Here is a 10,109-nt window from a genome sequence, read left to right as displayed (position 1 = left end):
GGGTGGAGCATGTTCAACACGTGGCTGATAACTCATCTCTGTCTTTATCAGTGTCACTGGCTGGCTCAGTGCCAGAGGTTCCTGCAGCTGGGACAGCATTAGGTGTGACTGAGCCACCTGGCTGGAGAGGGGCAAGGCCTCTCAGCACCAGGGCACCAGCTCTAAAGGGGGCACAAGCACTGTGTTCATTTTGTGCCTTGGGCTGCTGCTGAATATTCATGGGATAGCTAGGCCTGCATTTCTCATGCTGCAGTGGCTTGGAGTTATTTGAACATTCTGTATGGTGTTCTTGGTGCTTCAGGGTTGATGTAAACAGAATCCAGAGTAAAATTCAATGTGATTTACATCCTAGTCATGTGAGAAAGCACCTCTCTCTACATGCTGCCCTCTGGTCTTTGCTATCACAGGCTGGAGCAGCACAGCCAGGAGCCTTTGGGGTTTGGTATTGATCCTGTTCTGCCTCTGTTACCCTCTGGATGGGATGAGGGACTCCCTTCCCCAGACCTCACAGGAACAGGGAGGCTGAGGCTCAGGGAAGCTCTGCTTGCCCTGCTGTGGTTCCCTCTGCCCATGGCATTGCATGGGTGTTATTTGTATCAGAACTGAAGTGATGGAAGCAGCTGTTCCTGCTGTGTCTGCAGTGACCAACTGGGAGAGCTGCTCAGTACTCACCCAAGTCCACAAAATCCTGTAACTTCACAGGGCAAATGCAAACCTGGCCTGGTTCTGCAGAACTGCAGTGAAGAGTCTGTGTATAGGGCAGGGAATTGTATGGTCTGGTGAGGGAAGGGAAGTGAGTTCTCAGGCAGGTGGGATCCAACCAAGAGTAATAAAGTAGTGGTGCAGATTGGAGATGGAAGGTGCCTGTTGACTTTTCAAGGATGACCCTGGTGCAAAGGGTCACACATTTCTGTTGCTGTTTTTCCAGTTGCACAGAATTTAGAATAATGTGTCAAAAACAGGAAGAGGTGGGAAGGAGCTAGATGACATTCTCAGGAAAGGGTTCTCAAGTGCACACAAGTATGTCTTACATGGATATGTTCTTTTCACTTGAAAGAAGAAATTCTTGTTCATCAGCCACAAGAGTTTCTGATGATCACACATCAGTACTTATCTCAGGGAAGACTACAACTACTCCCTTAAAACTAGGAGCCACAGTTAAGGAGTAGATTGGCACAGGACACTGTCCCCCACATCCTGTTAAAAGTACAGGGACAGGGCCAAAACTCAGAAAATGTGAAACAGAATCAATCTCATCAGCAAATACACTACAAAATTTAAGCATAGAAAAATTTACTGGTTCAGCCCTTGAATCACATGAACTGGTAGAGGTGTGTTTTGTTCAGTGCAGATGTACTGATTTATATAGTGTAGGGTATGTTCTTAGTAGCTGAAAAATGTTTTCAAGCTTTACACAGACTGGAAATTTAATTCAGCAACTGTAACTTATTCCTGGCTTTTAAGTTAGGAGCTATTGCCACTGGACTACAGACTAATGTACCATAACCAAGTGGCTCTTTTCTAGCTGTAGTTTCTAGAATGTGACCAAACACACAAGATTTTTACAGATATTAAATAATCCATTAATAGCAAAAGTAATAAATCTAAGCCCAAGATGCAAAGTGGATTTGGGCAAGACCGAGAATTTAAATAAAACCTAAAGAGAAAACATGTATTTCATAAGAATATTCTCTGATAACTAATGAGATACCTGTGCTTCACACAGGTTAGACTTCTGTTTAAACAATGAGCCCTTTAATGTTTTACTGCTGTTACATATTCATCAAACTCACAAAAGTACCAAAATTAATGAAATTTTATTGGCAAAAATCAAGTTGAATATGACCTATTGAATTCAACAGAAGTGAGCCTCAGTTTAGTTTATCAAAATACTTCAGTTTTCCAGCTGGATCTGGAATTATCTGTGCAAGAAAGAAAATGAAAATGTTAGTCAAAAACCAAAGCCATGAAAACATAGCAAACTGTAAAGCCAGAAAAGCACAGTATTTCACAGTAAGATGCTACTGCCAACTCACTTGCAACACTGAAGAGTAATTTATCAGTTGATTTGGTGCTAGATTACTGTTCATGTCTAACAGCAGTAGCAGAGAGATTCAACCAACTGAGGCATGAGAGAGTGCAGCCTACTAAAGGAAGAATTTTGACAGCTTGCCCCAAAAGCAAGATATTTTGGTAAATTAGTATCTGTAATCTAGAGGCTCAGAATTTACTTACAGTTCTTCCCTTGGCCACCACACTCTCATGGCTTCCTCTGGTTTGATCTAATTAAATCAAACACATTTAGAAGGCATGACTACATCTTTGAGAAAGGCTTTTTCAACTACTCTGCTATTGTCTGCATCTTTTGCATACAGGAGATGGAGAATGCTTCAGCACTGTTTTACATTAATAAATTGGCAGTGTTGGAGCTGTTAGCATCAGCATTGTCAGACTGTTAGAAAATATATCCATGTCATGTTATGTGGGTGATCCTAGTTATAGAGGGTAGAACTTTTCAGTGCCAAAATACAAATGTTGGGCCAGCCCACCCTCTTTCATTTTACAGTCTTAAATATCCAGCTTCCCCCATTATGATACTCCTCTGCTAGCTTGAAAAAATTGACACCCAGCCTCAAGTCATCCTAGGAAACTTTCCTATCCAGCAAAGAAACATGGTTTAACATCAAGTAATCAAGTACAACGCTCACTAACTCTGCTTAGAGGCTGCTGGGATCTGGTTTTTGTTGAGCCAGCTCTTTAACAACAGTGCTCTGTCATCACCAGATGGTTCAGAAGGAAGCCACATGCTCAAGTAAGTGCCAGTGATCTCATCTGAGTGAGGCAGCTCAGACCTCTGATGAAAGTTTCATTATTCTGCTGAGGCTTGCTCTGGGCCAGGGAACACAAACAAGTTCAGTGAGTGTTTATGTGAACTCTGGCTCCTCTGCCTCCAGTCCCATGGAGCCCAGGAGTAGCAAAGAAGGGAGGGGAATTGCACAGCAAAGCACTGCTCCCTGCTGGAGTGCTGACAGTGGCACTGGCTCTGGCACACACCACAGCAGCCTGGGAACTTCTTTTTTTAGGTAGTGTCCAGGATGTGCAGTAAGAACCACCAAGAATTTATATGGACAAATAACTAAGAAGATACAACAAACTCAAGAGTTTTGAACTTTCCCTCATCAGGTGTTAAGAGGAAAAGTTCTTGATCTCAAACTCACTGCTGGTCCAGTGAATTTTGCTCACACACCAGGAGTTTGAAACAACTGGGAGATGTCTAGTGTGAGGGAAACAATCCCCTAATGAAATCAATAGTAATCCAAATGGTGTAAGTTTAATAATGTGACATTACTCATACCTTCTCACTGGAAGTTGCTGAGATTTTGGATTTGGCTCTAGTAGAAATGGTAACTGAGTGCTTGTTAGTACTACATGCATGTTAATATAAACAGTGACTTACTGTTTCACTGCCAGGTTTCCAACCAGCAGGGCAAACTGAAAAAAAAAAGACAAAGTTAGCTCAAGAATTTTTACACACACAGACTTTTGTGTCCTTAATATTCTCTTTCTGACCTTCAAGTAAAACACCATGAAGTGTCACATGTCAATATCTGAAACTATTAAATGTGCAGTTTTCTTTACACATGGGATGGTGACTGAGCAGTTTACACCTGACACCACCCACCACTCAGTTACCTGAAAACTGCAGATCTCTGGATGGATGCCTGTGCCTTAGTTTAATTTTTGTGTCCTTCTACACAAGTACAGGCAATGCAGTATCTGAGAATGAACACCTATTCTAGTAAAACAGAAGTTTTGCAACAAAATTCAGGTGACTACATAGAGACCTACATTTCTTTCTTTAAAATCAAAACTAGGAGCATTTTTTAGCAAAGAGATGAGTTCAAAGATTTCACAAGACACAATTTTATTTGTAACCTTGCTTAGGAGCAAAGGGATTGAGCATGTGCTTACCAGTGTGGCTGGGAGCCCTGGGATCACCTGAACAGCTGCATATTCTGGAGTAAAGCTCTCATCTATTCAGAGCTCTCCCTCTGAGGCTTCAGCCCAAGCAGTTATGTCATATTACACTGCTTTAAGACAGGCTGGCAGACAAAATGCCCCACATGCTAGTAGGAATTGTGGAGAACTGTTATGCTGTGCAAAGAAATCAATGAGGTGTCTACAGAGGCTGTCCTCAACTCCTCAATACATGTAAAAGCTGGGAAAAAAAGTGGTATTTTGGAAACACTGCAAATCAACATTCTGTAAGCTGGCTTTGCACTAAATGTGGGGGAATTTCCTTAGTCAGATCTGCATAGCCTAAGTATCAACATCTATTTTTTCAAGTCTGTACAGCACAGCAGAATAATGACTTGTACTTTCATAAAAAAGTACTTTCAAATGCTTGGAGACATTGAGTTGAACTGGAAGTTAAGTTGCTAAATGTGTATTCATATCTAAACAAATCTTCAAATAAGTTATGTCAAGAAATGTCAAAAAGTTCACCCTGTGCTTGAACTGGAGGAATAAGAATTCTTGATACAAAGTAATCACAGAATCACAGAATTTCTAGGTTGGAAGAGACCTTTAAGATCATCGAGTCCAACCCATGTTCTAACACCTCAACTAGATCATGGCACCAAGTGCCTCATGATGATCTGGAGATAGTAAAATTTCTTTGTTGGGGAAAGATGATCACACAGCACTTACACACAAAGTAATGGTGCTATAATTTCCACAGTATCACCATGTATCTTGACATGAAACACTCTCAATTAGTTATCACATTCTCAATTACTTGTCAATTAGTTATTGGTATCCTCACTGAACGTCACAGGAAAAGGATGGCCTGCATCTCCATTATTTTAGTATGCAAAAATGTACTGAAATATTTGGCCTCATTCTTCACAGCCTCATATTTTGTACAAATTTATGCTTGTGACACATGGTGCATCATGCCAAAATTCAGACTAGAAGAATGCTTTATGCTCTCATTCTCATGGATGTGAAGCAAAATGTAAATTACTATTCTAGAAACAACCTAAGGACTTGGGACCACAGAATCCAGCAGGGCAATCAAACCACTTCAGTGCCTGTATGAGGCCAGTCCTTAATGCTACTGAGCCTCTTTCCTCCAAAAAGCTAATACAGCTTCCAGGCTAAGTAAAGCAATCTTCAATATGGCAGTAGTTAAAAGAGCACCTTCTCCATGTTTGTCTGTGTACTGGAATGCTTGCACTAAACGAAGTGTTTCATCCACTGATCTCCCAACAGGAAGGTCATTCATTGTGATCTGTCGAAGGATTCTCTTATTGTCAATAATGAAAAGGCCCCTGTGGGTAAAAAATTGTGTTAGGAAACAGAATTAATAATAGTGGTGTTTTCATGCATTATTTTATGTCTGCTGGATGGGAAGAATTTGATCTTTGCAAACACCATGTAACACTCACCACCAGTAACTTAATATTCTTTACCTGGGTAAAGAAGGACTTGAGCTGAGCTCCAGTTAAAACAAAAAAACCCCCAAACTTCTTTGCAGAACTGACATAGAACTAAGCTCTGACAGGCCCTGCCAGGGCATGCTGCAGACGCTAGGGCATCTCAAAAAAACTATTCAGTTTTAGGCAAATGTATCTCTTCAGGTAACCTTAGTCTTGACTCCACGTGCACTTGGGAGGTCCCTGAGCAACTGCAGTTCTGAGGAATCCTGCACATTTGCCCTGCCCCAGGTATCTACTGATGCCTGCTTTTAAACAGGATATTAACCTTGATCCCTCTTCTGACTCATTATGACTACATTTTTTGTGTTCTTCAATATTTGCTACTCTCCACGAATCCCCAAGTAAAAGCTGCTCTTAACGAAAAATTTCAAATGCTTCTTTAAATATAAAGCAGGAAGTATTACCCCAGCAAAAACCCAACCAAACTGCAACCCAGTGAAATACCTGAGTGTATGTCCTTGATCTTCCAGATACACTCCATAATCCTTTGAAATCTGGTGTGTCAGGTCAGAAAGAAGGGGAATCTTCATTGGTCCAAGTCCTCCTTGTTTACGAGGAGTATTAATCCTTTGAAGGAAAGGAAATAGAGATGTATTTCTCATATTTATATTCCCTACACAAGTCAGAAATCACAAACTACATCAGTATGGACAGAAGGATTTAGTGCAAGTGACATTTTTTCTGTTCTGCACACAAAGGGGAAGAACAGTATTTGTGGCCTGAACAAAATGCTCAGTAGATCTTTTGCAGTTTTGGCCACATCTGTTAATGATGACCTTTTTCTTATTAGTTGCATTTGCTTTCTGCCAACCTGCTCATGAACTGGGACAAGTGAAGCCTTTACTGACAGTTTCCCTAATACTTTTTTTTGTATTAATAGTATTTTTTTGACTGAGACACAACATATTGCAATACACATTAAACAAGCTTAAAAAATAAAGGTACTTTCACACACTAGGATTAAAATTTACTTTAAATATTTGTGTCAACAGCATCTCACTTTCACACATTATGATTTACCTCCACAGGCTAAAAATCTGAGGAGTACTGTTCTTTTGCTAAGTTGGAACTATGAATAATGTTTAGTGAAAGACAAGAGAAAGATACATACCAGGCTAAGTGAGTGAATTTTGAGTCCACAGAACATGCTACTACTTCAGTATTTATTGCTCTGAATTCTTCAATTCGGTCACTGAAGGCAATTATCTCAGTTGGACAGACAAATGTACTAGAAGATTGAAGACAAGATAAAGTTAGAATTTTATGAGAAAGCCAGTAAATTCTCTGCATAACTTAAAATTGTGTATTTATCATAAATTATTTCAGCTTTTGCTTACGTTTATTGCTCTTTCAAGTATTTAACCAAATTGCTGCCTGACAAATCCTCTACCCTCAGACTCCAGCTTTGTTACAAATGGATTATTTCTGAAGACTATAAATCTATGGTTGTTTTACAATCTGGATTCAGAGCTTGTACAGTTACTTTCTTTTAGACTTTTATAAATGTGGCTGAATTTAAGCACTATAAGCCAATTTTTTTCAGAGGATCATTCTGTAATTTGTTGTTACTGTGCAAATCTACAACTTTTAACCAATTTGTCTTCAATTTTTTCTATTACAGAAGAACTAAAGTAGTAAAGCTAATGATGATATACTATTAAAAGTAGTCATGCATCTCTGTCCTTTTATCTTAATTTTGTGGAAAAGAATGGGATTGTCCTTTAAAAAGCAGAGATGTTTTCACTCAATCAGTGAAGTTACTGCATTCTAAATAAAGGAGGTTAACGCCAAGTGTTCATAGGATGTTATGGGATGAGCTTAAAGGGAAAATGCCACCTCTTGGATATATCATATACACTCTAGAAAGGATGCTCTCTTCTACTTGCAGCACTGATTTACAGCATGAAACAGAACACAGACTCTGCCTAACTGGGTAACTACAAAGTTGTTTGTTTTATGTGGAGACACAAATTAGTGGACACAGTTACTAGGACAAAGACTGTTGCATTTTTACCAACGAAATGAGAAAACAAATGCAAAGATATATCTTCTTCTGTCACTCGTTTCTTCTCTCCTAAATTCTTACCAAACAAAAAATACAAGACCTCAAAAAAAGAGAAGAATGAATGAATTATGAATCTAGTGTAGCTGCACTCAGTGGTATGCTTGCAGTGCTCTTACTTACAAGTCAAGAGGATAGAAGAAGAAGACAAGATATTTTCCTTCATAATCTGTTAGCTTCAGCTCTTTAAACTCTCCATTAATGACTGCTGTTCCCTCCCAGTAAGGTGCTGGCTTGGAGACTGAAATGCAAAGAATGTTGAATTAGAAGTCAGAATATAACACCTGTGTTCAAACCAAGCTGCCCAAGGACAGCTGTTCTTCCTTTTGCTTAAAAAACAACCTGCAGCACAGTTCCAAGATGAAACTGCTTTCTAAACAGGGGGGTACAGAATGATGAAGAAATGAAGGCTTTAGTACACAAAGTAAATAATTTGACTAACTTGTGCTCACACATGAGCCCTGTTGATCACTGATAATCAAGGCCACACAAACCTTATCTGGGCTGACTGAACAAACCCTGTGTGCACTGCCAGCTCAGGGCACCTGCTAGACTGAAGGAGAAAGCTCTTTAATACTGCAGGTACTCTCACTGTTCTGTTAAAAATAGCTGTTGGGAACCACAAGCACAAGATAGTTCAAACTCACCACTTTGCTACTTTTTAACCATGGAAACCTGTCTGGAATTCTGGCCCACAAAAAATACATGCTATAACATGGTTAAAGACAAATGCCTAAAAATGTAGCATATGTTTCTTAAATTACAACTCCTAAGCAAATTTTAACTTGAAGATAGCTGTGTTTTAAAAAAAATCCAGCTGAAAAGCATGAAATAGATTTACTATTCCTATCAGACAGGATTAACCTTGAATTTAAAATATTAAAAATTAATCTGCCAGGTTCTATTTTCATACCACTGTAAATTCTGAGGCAAAGGATAGGGTATGCTGGATTTCAAGGTGGTCTGAATACACTTGCCATGTCAAGGACACTGACATACAGCTCCAGCAAATTAGGGAAAAGCTTCAGAGAAAAATATATGGAATCCTAAATATTATCTAGATGGTGCCTGAATTGTTTGGTGGTTCTCCTTTCTTAGGCTGACCCCCCGCTGCAGAATATGGTTAGCAAGGATGTATAACAACGACCTTCAGCTTAGGAGGGAGAAGGAAAAGATATTAAACAAAATACTGCATATCTTGACCCCTTTCTAAATTAAGGTAGCTGTTTTTGCAGTTATAAACATCAGTCTGTAATAACTTACATTGCAAAGGGAGAACAACCCAAACATTATCGGTTACAAATATCTTGGCTGCTTTTCCCTTTTTTTGGGGAGCATCTGCTTGCAAATGTTTAAAACAGAACATATGCCCTAGTTCAGTAATGGGAAAGGATTTCAAATTGCAGATAATATCTGTGTGGTCTCTCTGTACTCTGTGTCCTGCAGGACGGGACTTTGAGCAGTGTCCCTGAACATCTCCCAGCGATGTCATTTGCGGTGTTTGTCCCCACGCCTGTCACCTAAAGCACGGAAAACGCATCAGAGCACAGGCACAAAGGCAGTGCCGAAGGCAGCGCGTTACGAGGGGCGCTCGTTCATTGTTTCAGATCGCAGTGTGAGCACAGAACATTCCTGTGGATCCCCCGAAGCGCTCCCCTCAACTCGTTCGCCATTTCTGGAACCGCGGACTTCGCTGGACGCCCCTGAGACGGCGGCGGTGACCACGATGGGGATGCAGCTCTGGAAGGAGCCGCTCCGCGCTCCCCGTTCTCCATTCTCCCCTCTCCCCTGCCCTCCGAGGCCGCCCGGAGGCCGCAGCTAGAGCGGGCTGGGGACGGGAAGGGCCCGGGAGCCCCCGCGCTCCGCCTGACGTGGCGCTGCCGCCGCCGCCCCGAGCGCACTGCGGGCACATCCCCGCCCCAGCCCCGGCGCTCCCCGCAGCCCCGCCGCGCCCGGCACCTACTCTTGGCCTGGCTGAGGTGCAGCGAGTGGTCGGAGACGGGCAGCCGGGCCGCCTCCCCCGGGTACACCTGCCCGCCCGCGTAGTAATGGCACTGCTCGTCCCCGCGCTGCCGCGCCGGCCGCGGCTCCTCCGCCTCCGCCTCGCCTCCCAGCGCCGCCGCCAGCAGGAGCAGCAGCAGCGCGGGGCACCGGGCCCCGGCCCCGCCGCCCGCCTCCATGGCCCGCCGAGCCACTGCACGTCCCCGCGGCGCGGCGAGGGGCGGCGGCGGCGGGGAGGAGCTTGGCCCGCACATGGCCACACTCCCGCCGCATGGCCGGGCCGGGCCGGGGCTCAGGGAGGGGGCCCGCGGGGCTGGGGCTGTGCCGGCCCGGAGCTCTGCACAGCTACCCGGGGCACAGCACGGCCACCCCGGGGCAGTTCACGGCCACCCCGGGTTCGGCACGGGAACTCCATCCCGGCACAGGAACCCCATCCTGCCACGGGAGCCCCATCCCAGCAGAGCCGCCCCGGGCCCTGCCCAGCCCTGGGGCGGGCGCTGAGCGCGGACAGATCCGGCGGGGCTGCGGGCTCATCCTCCCGCCTC

The 10,109-nt window shown here is 43.2% G+C and overlaps 1 protein-coding gene across 2 annotated transcripts; it reads right to left on the bottom strand.

Moving 5' to 3' along the window:
- Positions 1–1,798: 1,798 nt before the first annotated feature.
- On the bottom strand, positions 1,799–9,833 carry PRDX4 (peroxiredoxin 4). 2 transcript variants are annotated; one of them, XM_058825348.1, is made up of 7 exons: positions 9,527–9,833; positions 7,687–7,804; positions 6,613–6,729; positions 5,946–6,068; positions 5,203–5,333; positions 3,458–3,492; positions 1,799–1,922 (listed from the first exon to the last, which is right to left on the bottom strand). In XM_058825348.1, the coding sequence occupies exons 1-7, from the start codon at positions 9,816–9,818 to the stop codon at positions 1,872–1,874; spliced, it is 867 nt and encodes a 288-aa protein (XP_058681331.1). In that variant the 5' UTR covers positions 9,819–9,833; the 3' UTR covers positions 1,799–1,871. The 2 variants fall into 2 exon arrangements, with proteins under 2 accessions (XP_058681331.1, XP_058681332.1); XM_058825349.1 differs by lacking the exon at positions 1,799–1,922 and adding an exon at positions 2,217–2,282.
- Between the last annotated feature and the right edge of the window lie 276 nt (positions 9,834–10,109).

The sequence above is a fragment of the Ammospiza caudacuta genome, chromosome 2 (genome assembly GCF_027887145.1).
Source record: "Ammospiza caudacuta isolate bAmmCau1 chromosome 2, bAmmCau1.pri, whole genome shotgun sequence".
In the NCBI taxonomy this organism is placed as follows: Eukaryota; Metazoa; Chordata; class Aves; order Passeriformes; family Passerellidae; genus Ammospiza; species Ammospiza caudacuta.
The sequence above is the reverse complement of the archived record's forward strand: the minus strand, read 5'-3'. Positions and strand labels throughout refer to the sequence as shown.

Excerpts from the sequence above, each read along its gene's own strand:
- PRDX4 (XM_058825348.1), bottom strand. The coding sequence starts at position 9,818 with ATGTGCGGGCCAAGCTCCTCCCCGCCGCCGCCGCCCCTCGCCGCGCCG. Across the intron at positions 6,730-7,686 it reads TTCTTCTATCCTCTTGACTT|TACATTTGTCTGTCCAACTG; the intron begins GTAAGTAAGAGC and ends TCAATCTTCTAG. Across the intron at positions 6,069-6,612 it reads AAATTCACTCACTTAGCCTG|GATTAATACTCCTCGTAAAC; the intron begins GTATGTATCTTT and ends TTTCCTTCAAAG.